Below are 21,367 nucleotides of genomic sequence, written 5' to 3' on the forward strand. Positions count from 1 at the left end.
TCACCGTTAGAATGTGTGCGCGGTGGGGACAGCGCTCCAGGTGCCTTCAGTCACTGCTGTACCCACAGCCCCAAGCTTACTGTCTCACCTGTAGCGGGCGCCAAAGAACTTTTGCTGAATGAGAGAATGAAGCAGAAACTCAGGGTGAACCTTGAGGTGCTTAGGTAGTATGACACAACATAAAGCCATTTCCTGAACAGCCGTGCCCCACTTTCATACTGTGTGTGCAAGGTCAGGCTTCGGGGAATGAGGCAGGTGCTTCCCTCTTTAATTAAAGTTGGACATTTGCCATGCCCTCTCAGGAACAACCCTGCTATTGACCTTTTTCTTACAGAGAGAAATGCATGTTATGGAGAGGTCTCTCTCTCTGGCGCCTATCTTCCTTAGCCCTCAGTAAGTGACTGGTCTTCAGCAATGTATATGATTTGGCAATTTTATTTAAAGGATGGTGGTTTCCAAGAAAAATGTAACTGGATTATTACTTCCAGTATTGAATTCAGATGCTCCATAAATAAACATCCTTGCTTCAGAGGGTGTCACCAGAGACCTCTAAATTTATTTCAAGCACAGCTAATTTTTAATTAAGGCTTACATTTGCAGAAGCATCTGCAGCTTCATTTGTTTGAAAACTCACCTTTTAACTCACCTCCTCTTTTGAAGCAATCTACTCTGTGGAAGGTATTAAACTGGGCCAGGTGAGGGAACCTAGAAATATATAACCCAGTTTCTACCTTTAAGCCATTTATGATCAGGCTGTGTAATTAACACGTTTAGAAGGAGGCAGAGGAGAAGAAGAAGGAAAAGAGCAGGAGGAAAAAGGAGAAGGATGAAAGGAGGAGGAAAAGAGGAGGAAGAAAAAAGGAGGAAAAGAGGAGGAGAAGGAGGAGGAAAAATGGAGTAGGAGGTGGAGGAAAAATGGAGGTGGTGGAGGAGGAGGAGGAAAAACGCAGGAGGAGGAGGAAGAGGAGGATCTAGCAGTTTTAACACTGCCTCCCAACTGAATTTTTAAGGGCTCATAAGAATCCTGGGTTTAAAACAAACCTTAACAGTCAACTAGCCAATGCCTGTGTCTCTCTGCCCCCGCCCCCACCCAGTGTTTCAGTCTGGAAGCCCTGGCATTCCTGTTCATACCCACAGCGTGGACATGAACTCAGGAGTCACCAGAGCAAGCTTGGATGCTGCCCAGGGGCCACTTCTAAGCAACCTTCCATTGATTGCTGTTCTTGTGTTCCCTGGCTGGGGACCAACCTGACTTGACCCAGCACGATAATGGACACGCGCAAGTGAAGCTGGATACTGAAGGCTCTCAGGGCCAGGGTTCTGAGAGGGGTGCAAATACGGGCCAGGGGTGGAGACCCACAAAAACGGCTCTAGCAGTGGATTTTTCTCCTCCTGAGTTTCACGTTGCTGAATTCCTGTCCTGAAAATCTGAATCCACGTAATCTTTTCTCTAGGGTATTTAAACTCTGCAAATGATACATTTTCTATGCATTAAAAATGGAAAAGGCAGAAAAGTAAAAAAATGAAAAATCTCTCCCTGACCTCCAGTGTGTTGGTTTTGTTGTTCTTTCTCCCAGTTGCCCTTGATTTTGATCATTCAGAAACGTGAGGGAGTAGAAGGAGGCTTGGCCTCTCTGTTCACCTCTTCATGTTCCTAGGAGGAAGCAGCCGGCTCCTCTGCAGCCGGTTTTCTCTGCAGATTAGTTTTTATCTTTTGGGAGGCTTGTCAGATGGAATCTGATTTAATCTATGAGAAGAAATGACAGAAGCCATTTCAGTTTCTGAAGAGACATTTGAACCATCCAGAGACTTCCATTTGCTTTTAAAATATCTGTCTTCTCATTTTGCAGTCGTGACCATTCTTCTGGCATTTGATGTCCCAGCCTTCCTGGGTCGTTCTCTGACTTTAACCTCCTAATTCTAATTATGGTACTAATGGCATTCACACCATAGATGAGATTTTAAGCCATTATTTTTTCTAAAATGTTTACCTTTTTAATTTCTGCATTCATTATCACTTGATCTCTGACACATGGAAATGCCATGCTTCCTGTTCACAGACAAGCCAGCTAGCGGCTTGCTTAGGGCCGCGACAGCATCTCAGGGTGAAGAGCGATGTTTCAATCATTACGTCTCACCAAGAGAAAAAAGTGTCAGGATCAGGGGGCTGGAAAGAAGGCTGCTTTCCTCCTCTGTCAAAATAATAGACGGGAAGAATTTAGAAAAGATAAGTGTTTTCTGACATCAAACATGCGATGTCTTTTCTGGCACCAACAACCAATTTTCCAACAGCAGCTGGGGGTCCACCAGTTTGATTTATTTTTCACACTATCTACCTGGAGTTCGCATCAGATCCCACAGGTTAAAGGACTCAGTCTCACTTCAGATACCAGCTGCAAATGGGGTACCCAGGCTACCCACAACGTCTACCAGGTGACTGAAAATTCGAGGGTTCCCCTACCCTTCTCCCCCAGGTTCAATAACTTTCTAAGATGGCTCACAGCTCAGGAAAATACTTGGCTTATTTAATAAAATTGTATATAATACACAAACTAGTATATTTATAAAGAAAAATATATTCATTAAATAAATATTTAATATCTACTTCTATAAAATACCCTGGAGAAAAGCTTACGTGAATTCAGAGTTTCAGAACAGGAATTCAGCAACATGAAACTCGGGAAGAAGAAAACCCATGACTTAACGTTTATTGGTTTATTCTGAAGGATGCGCTCAGGAACCACCAAGTGGAAGGACGCAGAGGGCGGGGCGTGGTGGCTGGAAAGGTGTACAGAGCCGCAGTAACTTCTCCCCAGCGCCACCCTCCCCGCAAGTGGATGTGCTGACCAAGAGTGTTTATAACCCTGTCTCCAGCCCCTTTCTCACCCCTCCCCAGAGCTGAGAGTGCAGTGGATGGAAAGCTCCTTCCTCCAGTCACTAGGTGACCAGCCCCCATGAAAGCTATCTAGGTGCCCAACTCTAAGTCACCTCATCAGTGTAAACTCAGGCCTCAGGCATGGTCAGAAGGGGCTCTGTATGAATCACAAAAGACACTCCTCTCACTCAGGAAATTCCCAGGGCTTTAGAAGCTCTGTGCCGGGAAAACCAAATCTATCTTCTTCTTATACCATAATGTATTTTTTTTAATGAAAGGTAACTTTCCTTTTTCCTCCCTCCCTTCCCCTCTCTCATCCCTTTCCCCTCCTCCACCCTCCCTCAATGCTTCCATGCCGCTAGCATCCACACACGTTTAGAGTTTCCTGTGGGCTCGAAGCAGTGCACATGGGGCCCAGGTGCCAGGGCCATGGAATAATTGGGATTCCCGCGGTGCCTTTTCGATCAATGGCCCCTTCCTCCCTTCTGTGTCCCCTCACAACTCCACACACTCTTCTTTTGAAGATTTAATGAGAAGGAATCTCACAGAAAGAGGGAGAGAAGGAAGAGCACACACTCCTCTAAATGCAATGGTCTGGGAGTCTAGGTTCATTGATGCTTCTTTTCAGATCCCCACTCTGTGGAAAACATGCCAGGTGCTGTCTACAAAGATTTTGCCTGTTGCCCCCTGTTCCCGAGGGACCTAGGAACCAAGTGCTTTCAGAGAACAACCTTTTTCTAGAAGTTTGTTGTTTATAGGGCCTTATTCTATATCCATTCTTAGGAAACCTTCATCGGAGCCTGTGGGGGTCACTGGTGGGCCCCCCGGGCTCAAGAGTGTGGACCTGGGCTCCAGGGCACACAGCCTGAGGTTCCCTGTCCTCGTTGGCACTCACTCTTCCCCACCTTTGGCCGCAGCTACGTTATGACTGTTATTACAGCTCCCAAGTCCAGCAGGATTTTGTAAAGTGGGGAAATCTCTCTCTTCTCTTACACCGTCATTCATCACTTGCCTACCAGGGCCACATGACTTTAATCTGCTGCTGCACACATTATCTTATCTCATCCTGTGAGGCAGGGTACATACGAGGAAACTGCAGTCCAGAGACAATGATTTATCTGAACAACCTCGCACCACTAGTCTCTGCCAGAGCCTTGGTACAAACCCAGGTCTGTCTGATTCGGATGCTTTCTGCAGCTCCCCCCGACCTTTTCTGCCATTACTGTTACCTGAAAAGGGTCCTGATCCAGACCCCAAGAGAAGGTTCTTGGATCTCGTGTGAGAAAGAATTCAGGGCAAGTCTGTAAAGTGAAAGCAAGTTTATTAAGAAAGTAGAGGAATGAAAGAATGGCTACTCCACAGAGAGAGCAGCCCTGAAGGCTGCTGGTTGCCCATTTTTATGGTTATTTCGTGATGATGTGCTGAACAAGGGTTGGATTATTCATGCCTCCCTTTGTTAGACCATATAGGGTAACTTCCTGATGTTGCCTTGGTATTTCTAAACTGTCATGGAGCTGGTGGGAGTGTAGCCGTGAGGATGACCGGAGGTCACTCTCGTGGCTGTCTTGGTTTTGGTGGGATTCAGCCGGCTTCTTTACTGCAACCTGTTTTATCAGCAGGGTCTTTATGACCTGTATCTTGTGCCGACCTCCTATTTCGTCCCTTGACTTAGAATGCCTAACCATCTGGGCATGCAGCCCCGTAGGAGGTTTGAGCCTGTTTTACCCAGCTGCTATTTGAGATGGAGTTTCCCTGGTTTACATGCCTCTGACACAATGGTCAGCCTGGTTTGGGGCAAGGGAAAACAGCAGATGGGCAGCAGCATCAGGGAGACTGAGCCAGAAGAACCAGCTCTGGTAGAGCCCAGAGATCAGTTTGCTTAAAGTCAAGTAACACAGGTAAGCCCTGACCCAGTGACTGACTAAAACATCCTAGTTTCCTGAACCCTGGCCTCCTCTTGTAAATGGGAGCAGTCCTCACTCTGACCCCCTCTGAACTATGGTGAGTCTGGACATACACAGGACACTGGACTAGCATAAAGGCTGTGATCTGGCCAGGGAGGGGATGAGCCCATGGTTCACGCAGTGGGGTGTGTGGAGTGTGGGGAGGCAGTGTGCAACTCTGGCTGTGCCTTGGAAGAGGTCTGGGTTTGACCAACCAGGCACTCCCATCCCCATTCCCATTTCCTGTCTCCCCTCCCCCTCTCTGGCCATCATTCGGCAGGCAGGGGAGAAGGAGAGAAGTGCCTTGGTCCACCATGCCCACTTTCCAGGCCTGTTCATGGAACCTTGTGGCCTTGACCTGTATGGTAATAACGGTGAACTTGACTGGCTTTGTGATAATTAGTGACCAACCCAGAGAAGCATCCCAGGATGAGATGCAAAACTGTGGCACAGAAAGCACAGGTGTTGGCTGTGGAAGGGCCTCATGCCCAGGACAAGGGAGAGAAATGAAGGGAAGCACAGGGCAGAGGTGTCAAGTCGGAGCGAGCTGCAGGAAGCGTGGCTTGGTTGGTGCCCAGGCATTCCTGGAAGACAGTTAGGACAAGACCCACCCTTCCTGGGTGCGCCCCTCCTGTCCCCTCCCAGACCACTTCCATCTCATTAGAGAGCCCAGCAGGCAGCTGTTGATCCTGAATGCCCCAGATGATACTTCTGCACATCACCCGTGAACACTTCCTCTTTCCTGGAGGTCCCTGGCTGCAAAATGATGTCACTCATCTGGATAGTTCCTCTCTTCTGATGTAGGATTAGATCCAGAGCTGGGACCATCTTTCTGGATGCTGCCCGCCCTCCTCAGAGGATAGTTGGTCTGGGATATGCCCTTTGACTCCCTTGTTGTCAGTATCAGTAGCTCTAGCTCCACAGCCCCTCATCTGCAATTTCCAAATCTCAGCAGCTTGGAAAAAATGTTCCCAAGCATTTAAATGTTGTTTTCGTAACTTTGCATCAAACTGTTTTGGTCTAAAATCAAATTGAAATGTATGTGCAATTAAGGCATTTATTTGTCTCCGTGCAAATAGGCATGTTTTGCTGCAGAAATTACCATGTGTTTGATTGTGAGGAGTCACCCTGGTCCCAGGTCGGGGTGGTGCACCACATACCTTTTCAGATCTTGGAAAGCCTGAGCTCCAGAGCGTGGGTGGTACCAGGCGGACAGAATACAGGATAATGGTGCAATTATAGGAGCTTCTGAGTTCACACTTGTCAGCACTGAGCCTCCTGTGGGGTGGTGCTAATTATGTGGCAGCTGCAGGTGGGATCCCACCCGAGCATCCTCTGCAGAGCTTGTGGGCTCCAGGAAAGGCTGTTTAGCACCTGATCCTGGGAGGGAAGACCCCAGACATGGGTATTCCTCTGACAAGGTCACTAGATAACCTCAATTAAGGCCTGGCCGCGAGCTTGTGTGAGTGCTTCCTGAGTCTTCATCTGCCTCCTTTCGTCCTGACTCTGTGTTTCACCATCAGGGCTCAGGATTTGCATTGTCGGGTGTCAGAAGCACTATCCCTGTGACAAAATAAAAATTCAAATCTGAAAACATTCCTTTAGAAATTCTGAGAGGTTCCCATGCAACTGCACAGTATTGCTTTTTGGAAATAAATATTCCACATTTTTCCAGTCCGGTTCTTATTCTAGTGGAAATAAGTGAATTTCTTTTTTCGAAGTATTCTCACAGTGAAAACTTTGAAGGCAAAACAGTTATTCATTTGGCTAGAAGTAACCCATCCACTGCAGGAGAAGGCTCGGGGACATGCAGAGGGTTGGAATTCACTTTAATGATACCATTTGAATGTGTTCATGGTGACAGCAGAACCTTAAATGTGAGTTTTATGCTCTTCACAGTCATTTTGGAAGGGATTATTGAATTCCCATTTTCATTATGTTTTATAAATAGCAATTCAGTTATAATAAATGTCTGGAATTCTCTTTGGCTTTGCACTTACCTAACAATTGCTTATAAGAAATATTAGTAGCCAAGGAAGTGAAGTGCTGCTAATGTCATTGTGTGTGTCAGTCTTGGACAGATCACTATTTACAGTGGAATGTGTCAGAATATCCAGGGGTGAAGACTGTTCGTTTCCCAGATGGCCAGATTTGGAAACCAGACATTCTTCTCTATAACAGGTAAGTATATTGAGCAAGGAAAAAAAATGCTTTTATGCTTGTATACATGTAGCTATCAAGTATATTTGAATATTTCACAGAAATGCTAGATATGTCATCTATGATCTGGGGCCACTGCTGCCTACACGACTTTCCAAGTGACGAGGCCTTTGAGAAGCAGCTCTGTCCCCCTCAGCCGGCGTTCCCTGGTTTGGCATGCACACGTGCACACCCTGGCTAGCCTGCTGCCTAAGATGCCCATGAAGTTGTGTGTTCTCGGGGCCTAGAGCTGTTTCTGTGCATCTTGGCACATGGAGTATTCTTGCGTAAGGCAGTACCTTTGTTCTCTGAATGGCAGCAGTTATGACCAACAGCAGAAAGTGCTGGCTTATGGGACGCACTGCTGGAGCCCACAGTTTGGACCCACATCCTCATCTGTGTTCCCCGTCGTGCATTGGAGAGTTCTGGGGCAGAGATGGCTGCAGGTGAGCTGGAGGACTGTCATCTCTAGCTGCATGCAGAAACGTCCCCTGCAGGGTATATACCTGTGTTCTAATAGTCTTTCTCCTGAGGTCAGGAAATAAGGGACACGTTGGTAAACCAAGGTAGTCTGACTTGCAGACCAGATGCCTAAAAGGCAATTATTTAGGCAGGGTAAGTTTCTAGAAGCAGTAAAATTTCTTGTTAAACTGCATAGTCAAATAAGGGATCCCAGAACATTTCTTACTAATAAGGTCTCAGATCTCATAAATTACATCATGAAAAGCAAGTTGTTTCCTTTGGCCCCAACTGAATGAATAAGGAAGCCCAGGATTTCCTGATGCAGGGAACGGCGTGACCAAATTGCCCTCGATGGTCACTCAGTGATCCTGCTGGACAAGCAATGTGTTGTCCTACATGGCTACTTCCAGAAGGCTGGACGATGCCATTTCTTGTACTGACTTTTCATTCTGCCCCTGTCTTTGCTGTTGGGGACCACATTTCACTTGAATCGTTGGGCCTGTTAAAGAGTATCTTCTTCTCATTTGCTGCCACTTTTCTGCTTCTTAAATTAGTTCAGACAACTGAGCTTTGAAAAATGTCTAAAATAGGGGTAAATGGTCCCCTGTTGATGGATCAAACACACACCTTTCCATGCCTGGACTTTGGGTCTTCTATTTCTCGGGGGGCTGTATTAGTTTGCTGAGGCTGCTGTAACAAAGTGCTACAGACTCGGAGGCTGAAGCAATAGAAGTTACCCTGTCACAACTGTGGAGGCCAGAAGTCTGAGTGAAGGTGTTGTCAGGGCTGGCTTTTTCTGAGCCTCTCTCCTTGGCTGGTAGATGGCTGCCAGCTCACTGGGTTCACGTGACCTTCCCTTATCCCTGTCTGTGCCCTAGTCTCCTCTTCCTGTAAGCACTCCAGTCGAATTGGAGTAGGGCCCCACGCTCATGACCCCCTTTTACTTTAATTACCTTTTTAAAGGTTCTGTCTTCAAGTAGAGTCGCACTCTGAGGCACCAGGTGTTAGGATTTCAACATGCGAGTTTGAGGGGGATGCAACTCAGTCCATAATGAGGGCATTGTGTCTGACTTTTTGAGGGCAAAGGGTCAGGGTTGAAGACGTCTAAGTGTTAATTTTAGCTGTAATATTTATAGTCCGTGTAACCTTTGAGTCTCCAATTTCTCCTTTGAAAAATGGGGGAAGTGCCAGCTTCACAGGTTAGAGGATCACTCCGTGGAGGTGTGCAGCACACTTAGTCTGGCAAACGGAAAAGAACACACATTCCATAAAGGCAGTTCTGTGTTTACAGGCAGAAGGATGAGGATTCCTGCTCTTAGAGCAAGATGGTAATGTAACAATTTAGAAAAAAATAATCAATACTTTTCATTTCTCAATTCAGATTTTTTAAGTTTGAAATCAAGAATAAATTTTATAACATTCAACCTGGGCAATGTGGTGAGATCCCCATCCTTAACAACAACAACAACAGAATTAGCCGGGCATGGTGACCTGTACCTGTGGTGCCAGGTACTCAGGAGGCTGAGGTAGAAGGATCCCTTGAGCCCAGCAGTGAGCTTTGATTGTATCACTCATGCCAACCTGGGTGACAGAGTTAGGTGCTATCTCCAAATATTTATTTATATATATATATATAGAGAGAGAGAGAGAGAGAGAGAGAGAGAGGGAGAGAGAGAGAGAGCCCTACCATATTATATGTATACTATGTTGGTGGAATCTTATTAATACGGTTACAGGAGGCAGTTTATATGGCCTATGTGTAGGATCTTTCATTCCAAAATGTAAAATGTTTGATGATTCCAAATGCTCTGGCTAATGAGGAATTTCCAAGTTGTAATTGAATTTCAAGGAGCAAAGACCTAACAGTCCCTGCCTGACAAATGTTACCAGGATCCAGGCCTCAGAAACGATCCCCCTCCACATACCCGGCCCAGCTGCCGGCGCGGAACCCCGTCACTCGCACATCTCTTGAGCTCTACTGAAGGATCCTGCTCGTTCCTCTTTCCCGTGGTGGATGTAGACCACGTCCGCCAGGCTTCATCATGGAGGATGTAGAGGTTGCTTCATTTTCTGCTTTCGTTTTCCTGAGAAATGGAATGTAGGACTTTCTTTTTGAAGTAACTGCTAAATATGGGGCCCGCAGGTCCACATGAACCCAATGTGGAATGAATAGATTTCAGAGAATATTTAAGTCACTCATAGACACTTGTCTATTGCTGCAGAACAAACTACTCAGAACCGAGTGACTTGAAGCAGACAACTCAGATTATTCCTTATGATGTCATGGGCTGTCCAGGCCCATGTGGCTGGTTGTCCGTTTCACGTGGCATTGGGCACAGCCGTGGGCTGGGGCTCCACTGGGCCGGTGTGCTGAGGGGTGCACTTCCACAGCGGCGCAGGACTGGGCTGAGCCGGTGGGGATGCCGGCCCTGGTGGGAAGCTCAGCCATTCAGCCGGGAGCTGTGCACCCACTCCTTCTGGGCCTTTTCCACAAGGCTTGGTGTCCCCCAGCTTGGTGGCCAGCAGTGCTCTGACAGGAAGGAAGGATAGGCTGCTGGTACTCTTAAGGACTGGGTGTGGGAGTCCTGCAACAGCCCTTCTTCACCTTCTGTTGGTCAGAATAGGCAGGAGCCCAGCTTGGAGTCAAGAAAGGGGAAATCAGCTCCCTTATCTAGGGCAAGAAGGGTGGGAGGGAGACCACAGGGCGCTCTGTGGACACTAGTGATCACAGCTGAAGAAGGAAAGCAGTGAAACTGCAAGGGTCAAAGTAAAGCCCCAGGAAACAGAAAGACCAGAAGAGGCGTGCATCGTGAAGGGGAAGGCACACTCCGCCGTGTGGCCACTGAAAGGGGCAATGTGGGAGGAGGAGCAGGCAGGAGGAGAGAGCTCCCAGACAAGTCAGATCTTGTCATCCCTGCCTCCCCTTGCTGTCTGGCTTCCCCTTCCTGTCTGGACACACTGTGCAGCCCCCAGGCATATGCTGACCAGCCCACCCCTGCCCTGTAGCCTCATCCACTCTCCAGCCCTACTGCTTGTCCTTCGGCTCATTGATGCACCCATGCTTCCAGGCAGAGCATTTCTATGAGCTTCTTGCAGGGTGAGGAGTGCCCACCCCTTCACTCCCAGTGGGAAACCTCCCCGACACCCTCACCCCCGCCAAGTTTAGAACACATGGCTCTGTCACGTAGAAAAGGATTCCTGTCCACGATGGCACTTAGGGTTTGCTACCTCTTAGGGGCACCTAGCAGGGCACTTGATACACATTTGTGCAAAGACAAGATGGAGAGGAAGGGAGGGTGCAGGAATTATTAGGAGGAGGAGCGAAGAAGATGGATCAGTGTAATACAGTGCGGCTAAGAACAGCCAGAAAAGAAAGAAAGGAAAGGAAAGAAATCATGTAGGCAACCTAGAAAACATTCAGCTGAGACTGAGTCCAAAAATGGACACAGGAAATAGCAAAAATAGGCTTCACTAGTAATATCCTAACCCTCTGATATTCTGTTTTTGGGTATTTTGAGAGATACTGAGTTTAATGCTTTCTGCCAGCTTCCAGGCATGGAAAATAATATGTTCTGCTTATTAGACTCATCTGTTAGTTCATTATTGTCTGAATGGAATTGAGGGGCTTTTCCTAAAGGAGGGGGTTAAATGCGTCCTGTGTAAGCCCCGGTTTTGATAAGAGTGTTGATGTAGCTCAGGTGAAGCCTCCCAAACATGTCTGTCCTATTTCTCACTCTATTCTGGTTTGATATTGGAGTCCCCACGTGAGTCACTATTGCTTTTTGAGATATAATGCATTTTCCATGCTGTAAAGTGGCTGGGTCACTGCAAAACAGCCATCTCTGCATCGTTTCTGGAATGGGTTGCTGTATTTCCTTGATGGATGGGGAACAAGTTGTGCTGCTGCCAGCCAGCTGGCCAGGTCGCACTGAGGAGAGGATGGACACGAATAAAAGCGTCTCTGTCTGGTGCTGATCCCAGTCATTTCTTTGTTGCTTTATTTTGCTTTACTTTAAGCCTGCAGCTCGAGGAGTTTTCTGAACACCATCTTGCCTAAAGTGGGTAGCAATTATGGATGGCTTGCCGTGATTTTCCCCTTTGGATGGAATTAAAGGCCTCGCTGGGATCAGCAGTGGGCTTGCAGAAGGACAGTCTGAATCCCGGCACCTCCGCGGATGCACCTGCACCATGCACCGTGCAGAGACAGGCAACTGCCTCACCCTCTCTGGGCTTCTCTGTTTCTGAGTTGCTTGGTCAGAAATTTCTATTGCAATAATGGAAACCTTTTTCAATAAAGATATTTAAAGATGTTTTTGTTGCCTCCGAAAGTTTAGAACAGCATGGGGTGTCAGCCATCCTTTTTCACTGAGTGTGCAAATCTACATTTGTCATCTGCAGGCTTGTGTCTTTCACTCAATTCCCTGACCCTGTGGCTGATAGCAGAGCCTGGGGAGGGGGCTTGTATGCAGGACACACTTGAGAGCAGTGTGGCCAAGCCTGGAAGCCTCATAATTGTGCTCGTCACTGAGGTGCCAGGCGTCTTAGGGAACCTGGGGGAGCCAACCCAGGACAAGGATTCCTGAGCTTGTAGCTTATTTGGGAAGGGATCCTGGGAAGCAGGATGAGGGGAGGGGAGTGAGATAGGGAGGGCAGGCAAGCCGCTGGAGTGAGCAGTGAAAAGCAAATCGTACTGCCAGCAACCAGAGCCCATTCCTCCTGGGGAGCTCTGGGAGACTGTGTAGCACATCTCAGCCTTGTTCTGAGGAAACTGGGATGCTTATCTGCCAGCTGCCTTCCATCATAGGCTGAGAGCTGCTGCCAGGGGTGTCAGCTCCCTGGCACCTCTGGCTTGCCTGCCCCATGTGTGGATCAAGTGCAGAGCTGCAGATGCTTGCAGCAGGCAGCTGTCAGGGCCTTGGGCACGGGAGGAGGATTGTTGACATGGTCTGCTACAGCACAGATGAGCCATCCACTCAAGTACTAGTTGCTTTCACCCTGCTGTGATTGTAGATCCAATCTCAGCTTCTGGTGGGGAGCATAGCAACAATATGGGTGGAAGGGAGAGAGTCCTAGGACTTGAGGGTCCTAGGGAGGAGGGTGTTCTCAGCCACAGCAGAGGAGGCAGGCAGGTGGCAGATTTCACTGGACTAAAGAAGAGCCCAAGCCTGCATCCCAGCAAGTGGTGCCTGCCCCCGTGGGCTGCGATGTGTCTATTATGGAATCATGGCAGTGTACACATGGAATGGCATCTGAGGGAGTGAATCTGTGAGTTGTAGTGTTGTCACGGTTAATAGCTCTTGAAATTGTGGTATCCCTCGGTCTAACCAAGGTTGGCCTGCTGGTGCTCAAAGGCTCATAATGCAGTCATGGCCAGGCTCTCGGAGGGCCCCAGGGCATCACTGGAAGGTGATATGGTTGCTATAGTTTGAATATTTGTCCTTTACAAATATTTGAATATCTGTCCTCTCCAAAATTTGTGCTAAAATTTAACCCCCAATATGGCAGTGTTGAGAGGTGGGAACTTTGAAGGGCAGCTGGGTCATGAGGGCTCTGCCCTCATGAATGCTTTAACCTTATTTATGGATTAATGGATCAATACGGTATCATGAGGATGGGACTGGTAGCTTGATAAGAAGAGGAAGAGAGGCCTGAGCCAGCACCTTCAGGCCCCTCCCCATGCGATGCCCGGTACCACCTTGGGACTGCAGAGAGCCCCCGCCAGCAAGAAGCCCTCACCAGGTGCAGCTCCTTGACCTTGGACTCCCAGCATCCATACTGTAAGAAATGAATTCTTTTCTTTATAAATTACCCAGTTTCAGGCATCCTGTTACAGGCAACAGAAAGCAAACTAAGACAGTAGTAGTTCCAGATGAGCAGAGGTAATTTTGCTGCTGGGAACCTCAGAGAAGGAGTTTTGAGGATGTGCTGTTACAGCTTTCATATTAATCAGATATTCGCACCCGAGCTGGAGGGAGGCTGTTTTTAAATCATGTGTGGTGGGAAGAGGGGGAGCAGCAGCTTGTTCTCAAGCAGTGAGTGGAGCCAGCCAACCTATGTTTGCATCTTCAAAGTCATCCTCCGAACTGTCCATCTCACCCTCCCCGGTGTCATCATGGTCACTCTTGCTGTTTGTTTTTAATTTGTTCATTCACTCCAAGCAATATTTAGTGAAGGCTCCCGCAGCATAATCACACACTGTTCTAGGAACTAAGGATTCAGCAGTGATCCAACCAGACCCAAACCCACCAGAGAAACAGAGATGGGGAAGAGAGGAGGGGGGCATGGGCCAGAGTGTGGGTGCTCCCAGAAAAATTAGGCAGGAAAGGGAATAGTTGAGGGCTGAGCCAGAGGTCAGGGACAGACCAGGAGACTGACTAGAGGGCTGCGAAGGAACAGGCCCTGTGATATCAAGTGGAGAGTGTTCCTGACAGAAGGAACAGTCAGTGCAGGGGCCTTGTCAAGAAGGCTTGTGAAAGACTTTGAAATGCAAAAAAATAGTGAGGGAAGAAAAAATAAAGACACCTGGGTTCCTCCGGAATACTAGGCACGGTCACAGGCACCTTCCTGGTCATCTGAGTCTGTAGTGGACTGTGCCTGTCATGGTCTTCAAACTAGTTTTCAACTCTAACTTCTAGAAAACTGATGGCAAAACCAATGATTCTAGTCCACAGAGAAGGAAATGGGTTTTGCTGGTGGACCAATTCCCCTGTCGACAGATTCAGACCAGTGTGCCTGGTTGTCTTTGTATGTGTCTGCTTTTAGGATGCTCTGCAGAATTGGTTTTAACACGTTCCTGGTTCCTTCATTCATTAATGACTTAAGTAGTCTTTGACACATGATCATTTTATATTTGCACAAGTGTCATGATTTTATCATTTTAAAAATTCATCAATTGCCCTGAGGCAGGAACATGCTGTCCAGGTCTGTCCTAGGAGCAAATTGAGCTGTTGTGGCTGGAGAGAATTGGTGGGTGGGGAAGGCCAGGGGTCAGAGAGAGGGCCGAGACATGATGGGGAGAGCTGGGGACCAAGTCGTGGAGGCCTTGGCTTTGACTGTGAGTGAGACAGGAGAGGCCCTGATACCTTTGATAGAATTTTTGTTTCGGTTCCTTTTTGCTCTGAAAATTTTAAAACAATATTTATTCATATTCTCCTCTTGACTTGTTAGCAATTGATTCCCTTCAGGTGATTTTGTCCAGAAGTTATTCTCTGTTCTTTCCTGCTTGTACACTCCTCCCAGCCTGTGGCAGTGGGCAGGTGTTGCTTTTGTTTTTTCTTCTAGCATCTCAGCAAGAGGCAGGGAGGAAGGGCAAGTGTGTGTTGTTAATCAGCCCCCGATGGCCCAGCTGTCTGCCTCGGGCTAACTTGGAGCCCACCTGTTGGCACCGGAGTGAGTGGACTGCTGCTGGCTGACTGTTAATGCTGCCTGCCTCATCCGGTGCCTTCTGAAGGTGCCACGCACTGCGTTCAGCCTGCTTGCCCGCAGCTCCTGGTCTTCAGCACCGGGGAGCCAAGCCCCCTTTACTTGGCACTCGCCTGGTGCCAGCAAATGGTAGCCAGGAAATTGTGGCTTTATGCCTTCTTGCTAGACTTTATGAAGTCTGTTTGAGCATCCACAATTCTCAGGGCGGGAAGCTGGTGCTCAGAGAGGTTCAGCCACTTGCCCGAGGTCACTCAGCAGGGTCTGCCTGACTCCATAGTCTGACTCATTACCGGCCAGTCTCTCGTCACATCAGGAAAGAGCTCGGTCTCTTGTGTTTCATTTTCTAAAGTTAAAAAGCAGAGAGATCCCCTCTCCCTCCCTCTGAGCCGGCTCCACTTTCGCACCTGCTCTGGGCTGCTCTGCCAGACTCAGCCTTCCGCTTCCTAAAAAGAGGGAGTTTGTTTTTTTCTGAAGCTGCTGTGGGGTTTTCTGTTTGTTTTTTTTTTTGTTTTTTTTTTTTTCTGAAGCTGCTGTGGGATTTACTGTCGCTTCTTGACTGGTTTCACTCAGAATCTGACATTTACCTTTTCTTTGACCAAATCCCCTGCCAGCCAGTGTGGGCCACAGAACAGTGCCACGGCAGAGCATGGAATGACAGAATCCAACTGCTGTGCAAGAGTTTGAGCAGAATTTCAAGCAGAGGACAGGTGCTGCGGTGAACGGAACTTTGTGGGGATAGCGTTGCATTGAGGTGGCCTGGGTGAGGCTGTCTTTTGGCATGTGGCAACGGGCCAGTCCACGGGGCAGCTCCCCAACCCCCTGCACCTCAAGGGCCCTGAAGCTCATTGTGTCCAAGGGCGCGGCTTTTGGAGATGAGCTTAGTGATCTTTGTGATGTGGAACACAGAGCCAGCATGGTTGTAAGGGCTGTGTGATAAATACGTGAGACAGGAACTCGATGGGTGGTTCAGTCTTCATCATGAGCTGCCTGAGGGAGCAGGGCGGGCAGCCAGGTGAGGGTCAGGGTCCGCTGCCACCCCGTCCCTTCCCGAGCCTGCTGTGGGTTCCCTGCGCGTGTCCACTGCCCACCAGAGATGCAATCTTCAACTGTCTGCACAGGAAGAGATTTACAAAGTCGTGTGTGAGGCATCAGAAGGCAGCTGGGCCTCCCCAGCACGCTAAGACCTCAGTGGTGCAGGGTGCAAGGCCCAAGCTGGATGTGCCCCCTCGCTTGTATCAAAACCTGGAGAAACTGAGGCTTTCCTTGTGGGCCAGGGCCACAGGGTCAGTGGAGCTGTTGCTGTCAGTCGACTGGGTGGTATTTTCTGGGGACCTACTCTGTGTAAGATACTAGAAGCACCTTCACTGCCCTTGAGGCATGTGTAATCAGTAGCAAATCACTTTACCGTGGGTGGTCTCATCTGATGTAATTTTGTGTCCTTCAGTGAAGTCATCTAAAATTACTCTCTCTGCTTCACAATTGAGGAAATGGTTTCTGAAATTAAATGGCTTGTTGACGCAGTTCTGAGGACTTGACTCCAAACCCTCGTGCCTTTCCCAATCCTTGACAGGCTCTTTGTGGCTGTAAGACAAGGGCACAAAGTGCATCTTGCAGAGCAGAAGATGACGTATGTCAGGGACATAACATCTTAGAAAGATCTGGAAGAGAGCAAGCCTCATCCAGTGGGAGGGCGTGGGCAACTGTTCAAGGCAGGGTGGCCATACGTCTTGGTCTGTCTGGGACAGCCCTGGTTTGTGCCTGAGGTCCTGGCACTGCTGTTAATGGTGCCTTTTTTCACTTTTAAGATGGGGCACTTCATGGAAAGACATGTAAGTTAGGTCATATGGCACAGGGCCCTTAGCGGGGATGGGGAGAGTTCACCTTGGAAGGGACTAAATGTGGCAGGACCCTCGATGCATGTGCTTGGAATGAAAGGGAGAGGGAAAAGAACAGGGATAATCAGGTCAGGGACTAGCTATAGTCTAAGGAATGGCAACCAGCCCAGCCGGACTTCTCTGGAAATCTGTCCCTGACTCCTGGCCACAGTCGCCTACTCTGGGCTGCTGTGTACCTTGGAGGACTCTAACCATCACACAATGCTGCAGATGTGAGTTTGATACTCTTGTTTTTCCCCACTGTCCAGTGAGCTCCTTGGGAGCAACCACGTTCCATTCGCATTTTTTAATCCTCCCAAGTTAGTGTGACAAATAGCACGTGGCAAGCAGCACATTGCAGTGGGTGAGGGATTGGTGGGGCCACTACCCTGTTCCAGGAGGGAGTTACTGGAGGCCGGAACCTGGGCAGTAGCACTTGGAACTCAGGCTCTCTGGATCAAGAGAGCCATCTTCCAGCACCCTTAGATTAAAAATAAGTAAGTTCTGATTGTGTGGGGCAGGGAGGTAGGGTATGGGTCCTAGCCCGAGAAGCAAATTAGTCTAGAAATTATTCTCTTTTCTCCTCCACTACCCACACCAATCTTATCTTGAAAGATTATCCATTTGAAATGACTCTGGAGATCTTTTCACATTATTTGTGGTCTTTTTTTAATGTAAATGTTACATCCTTAACTAATTGCATTTTTGTATTGTTTTCTTTACGGATCCTTTATGGCTTTGGGGTCCCAGACCAGGAGACTATCAATTTATTCTAGTATAGTTTCTTCTGATAATTTTTGGTAAACTGAATAGTTTGTTTTTTATTGTGTATGTTCCCCCCACTCCCCCCAAAATGTTTGTGTATGCTGTGAGGTAAGGGTCTAACTTTACTTTTCTTTAAGGGATAGAAAATAATTCTAACAGCACTTATTGAGCAATACATCTTTCTCGCTGTGGAATTGAAGTGGGATTGTTATAGTCATCTATGCATGTGCCAATATCATACTGAGAGCTGAGCAGGGTGAATAAAAAGAGACATATGTCTTGAATATCTTGCTGCGATTTTAACACACTGATGATAAAGGCAAAACCCTTATAAGCTCTCAAAGCAAAAAAAAAAAAAATCACAGCTGCAAGAAACAGTAGCCTAATAGAGGACTATTTTCAAATATTGAAGGGCAATTATTTTTAAAATAAAATATTTTGCTGAACTGAACTTTCTGGGCAAAAATAAAAGCAGTTTTAAGTATGTAAATACTCAAGTATGAAATAATTACTCAGAGTTGTATTCCAGCGAAATGAGAAGAAACCAAGAACGAGGCAAACCTGGGATATAGTCAGCACTCGTGAGTGATGGAATCACTAAAAGGCATAGTTCAGTCAAATTATTTGATGATGTTGTTAAATGGTTTTTGTTGGCAGGGGACTAAGAAGTAGAAGTAATAGCAGACGTTTGGTGTCAGCCTTCTTTGGTTCATGCATGGTAAAGATAACCCTCGTTAAATGCACAAAATGAAAAGAAGCACAAGTAAATATATATGTTAAATATTTGAATAGCTATCAGAGTAACAGAAATAATATCATAACCTCCAAACCACCAGACATAAAATAAGGGACCAAAACCTGGAGTTGATACCTGTAATGCAAGAACAGAAAACTGAGAAACAGTGTAAGTATGGGGACTCTCATGGATCCCCGGCGTGGGTGTGAACGTTATCTTAAACTGAAGACATTTGAGATTAAACAGATAGAAAGAAGCTTTTTCAGAGCTTACTTATCTGACTACAGGCAACAACTTCTGGGAGTGAGGCTGGCATAGATCTCCTTTCTAGGGGAGTTTTTACTGACTGGAAAGAAGATGAAAAAGACCAGTTGCACCTGCATAAACAGAACTGTCTCACAGACCTTCTTATCTCCCATTTGCTCCCCTAGAAACCTATTTGTTCTTCTCATAGAAGCCCTTCCTCTCCCTTCTCTCTCCCCTGTGAAGTATATAACCTCATCTTTAGCTGTTTAAAGAGTTACATTTTTCTTTGTGCCCCCGTGCACATGTAGGCATAAAAGTCAGTTTTCTGTTGCTCATCTGTCTTTTGTCAGTTTAATTCCTAAGCCCCCCACTCCCCAAAAGATTCTATAAGGGTAGAGGAAGAGTGTTTCTTCTCTAACATGAGAAAATCTGGCCCAAAAAAACCCAAAAAAGCCTACAAAAAAAAACAGAAAACAAACCTACTAGCAGAAACAAGTTAAAACAATCACTAATCACAAAAATTCAGATGGGTTTAAATCCCATAACAGTTCTCAAACCAAAACAGACTCCTACATTGGTTTTAAAAAAATCAAAATCCAACTATATTGTATATACAGAAGGTAAATTTTAATCAAATAATCCATAAGATTGAAATTAAAAGGATTGAAAAACCATGTCTGCCAAATGCCATAAGAAGAAACAGATTTAGCATTGTTCTTATTTCACAAATATAGATGAAAGACAAAATACGTAAAAAGGGACAAAATGAATATTTTATGTTGATTAAAGGAAAATTTATTGAGAAAAAGTGCTCATGAATAATTATGTTGCAGTGTGACTGCAAAAAAATACAATCAATGCTGATGAAAGTCAAAGGAGAAATTAGCAAAAACCAGAATCTCAAGAAAGGTAAGTATGCTTAGATGGAATGAAATAAAACAGTTGATAAAACTAACCCAGAAGATATAGAGAAAGATTTGTATCTAACAAATATTTCCCAAAAGTAATAATATTCACAAAAAATAAACTAAGACTGGAAGAAAATTCATAAGCAGATAAATAATACTCAGAAGAAAACTGGCAAACAAAGCTGACTGTTGAAAAATCAGGTGAATCCACCTCGAAGTCAGAGATAAGGCAAAGATGAGAAATGTTAGGGACTGAAGGACTGTGTCCCCTCAAAAATTAGTGTGTTGAAATCCTAACCCCAAGGCAATGGAGTTAGAAGGTGGGGCCTCTAGGAGGGGATTGGGTCATAAAGGCGGAGTTTCATGAGTGGGATTAGTGTCCTTATAAAGAGAGACACAAGGCTTTCTTCCTGTCTCTGCTTATTTGGCCATCTGAGGACACAAGGAGAAGATGTGTATCTGCAAACCAGGACAGTTGCCCTCCCTAGACATCAAATCTGTGGGTGCTTTGATCTTGGACTTACAAGCTCCAGAACCATGGAAGATAAATGTTTGTTATTTAACCCCCCGATCTCTGGCAGTCTGTTATAGCGGCCAGAACTGACTAAGACAACAGCTATCACTGCTTTCAACTGCCTGGTGGATGCCCTAGCCGGAGCCCTATGACAGCAAGTTAAAAAAAGGAATCTATTACAAGGAAGAAAAAACACTGTCATTACTTCCAGTTGATTATTCGCCTAAAGGCAGATGCAGCTGACAAACTTGGAACTAATAAAAGATTTAAGAAAGAAGACAATAGCTGAGCTAGGTGTCAGTGAAGAACAGTGAAGTGAAATGGAAAGAAAAGACCTCATTTACACTCATGATGATAACCATAAAATACCAAAGAATAAACCTGGTACAGATGCACCAAACCATTGTGAGGAAAACGACAAAAATTTACCACAGCTCCTGAAAGAGTGAAAGAGCCAGGGAGCAGCACTAGGGTCTGCCAGCTCTCCTTCTCCTGCAGCTGGGCCCTGTGTTGGAAGCTGGAGTAGCAGCGGGGTTGCTGCCTGGGGACCCAGAGTCAAGGACTCAGAACTGCGCTGCCCAGGCTGTCTAGGAGACTGTAGAGACGCTCCGCTGCAGTCTTCCTGGGGTCAAGAGGGGGCAATTGGGAAGAGCTTTGAAAACTCTCGGGCTGCTCAGGGAGTTCTTAGATAGTGCTTTGGGCTCCATGTAGGGGATCTAGATCCTGCTTGCCTGGTTAGCTCTTCTGATTCAATGTTCCAACATCTGCTCTGGCTAAGAAGCTGCCAAGTGATTGTTAACAATGGAAACTGCATCTTTGCCTCCTCAGGGTCTGATACAGCAGGTGTAGAGTACAGCTCAGGAATCAGTCACACGTGGTCCCCCTGGGTCACTTGTGAAAAACTCTGTCCTACTGGGCATGAATGCCAGCTTGCATTCCTTTAATTAGATGGAAACAGGGAGGTATCTGGTGGCTGGAAGTCATGAATTTCAGCCCATATGCTTACTTCAGTTACATGCTTGTCTCCATCCTGCTGTCCAGAGAAAACCAACTGAATGATGAATGGCGCTCTCACCACTGGTGGCTGATGGCAAAAAACACAAAACAAAACAAAAAAAGATCCGGAACTTGATTTTGACAATATGAATGCTTCTGCCTGATACTTAGTTTGTGCTTCTCATTTTCCCAGGGATGCTTTAATGCTAGAGAACTTTAGTGAATCACTACAGAATTCTTTATGCATTTTGTAATTAATAGGCAAAATATGTTGTGCTGTAACATAGCTCCTTTGATGTTCTTAGTAAGCGGAACATAGTATGGATTCCACTTTATGACTTCCAGATGGTGCCTCTAAAGGTTATAACTATGAGCTAGTTAAATGTTTTGTCCCTACCAGTGGGTTCATGGCTTCCTAAAGACCTGT

At 46.6% G+C, this 21,367-nt stretch overlaps 1 protein-coding gene across 2 annotated transcripts in view; it reads left to right on the top strand.

Moving 5' to 3' along the window:
- Positions 1 to 21,367, top strand: part of LOC105497533 (cholinergic receptor nicotinic alpha 7 subunit) — a 134,125-nt gene that overhangs the window by 67,546 nt on the left and 45,212 nt on the right. For both annotated transcript variants that reach the window (XM_011768676.3, XM_071067250.1), the window contains one exon: positions 6,890 to 6,999. In XM_011768676.3, coding sequence (XP_011766978.1) covers positions 6,890 to 6,999 — 110 coding nt within the window. The remainder of the gene's footprint in view (positions 1 to 6,889; positions 7,000 to 21,367) is intronic.

Source organism: Macaca nemestrina, chromosome 7 (genome assembly GCF_043159975.1).
Source record: "Macaca nemestrina isolate mMacNem1 chromosome 7, mMacNem.hap1, whole genome shotgun sequence".
NCBI classification, from domain to species: Eukaryota; Metazoa; Chordata; class Mammalia; order Primates; family Cercopithecidae; genus Macaca; species Macaca nemestrina.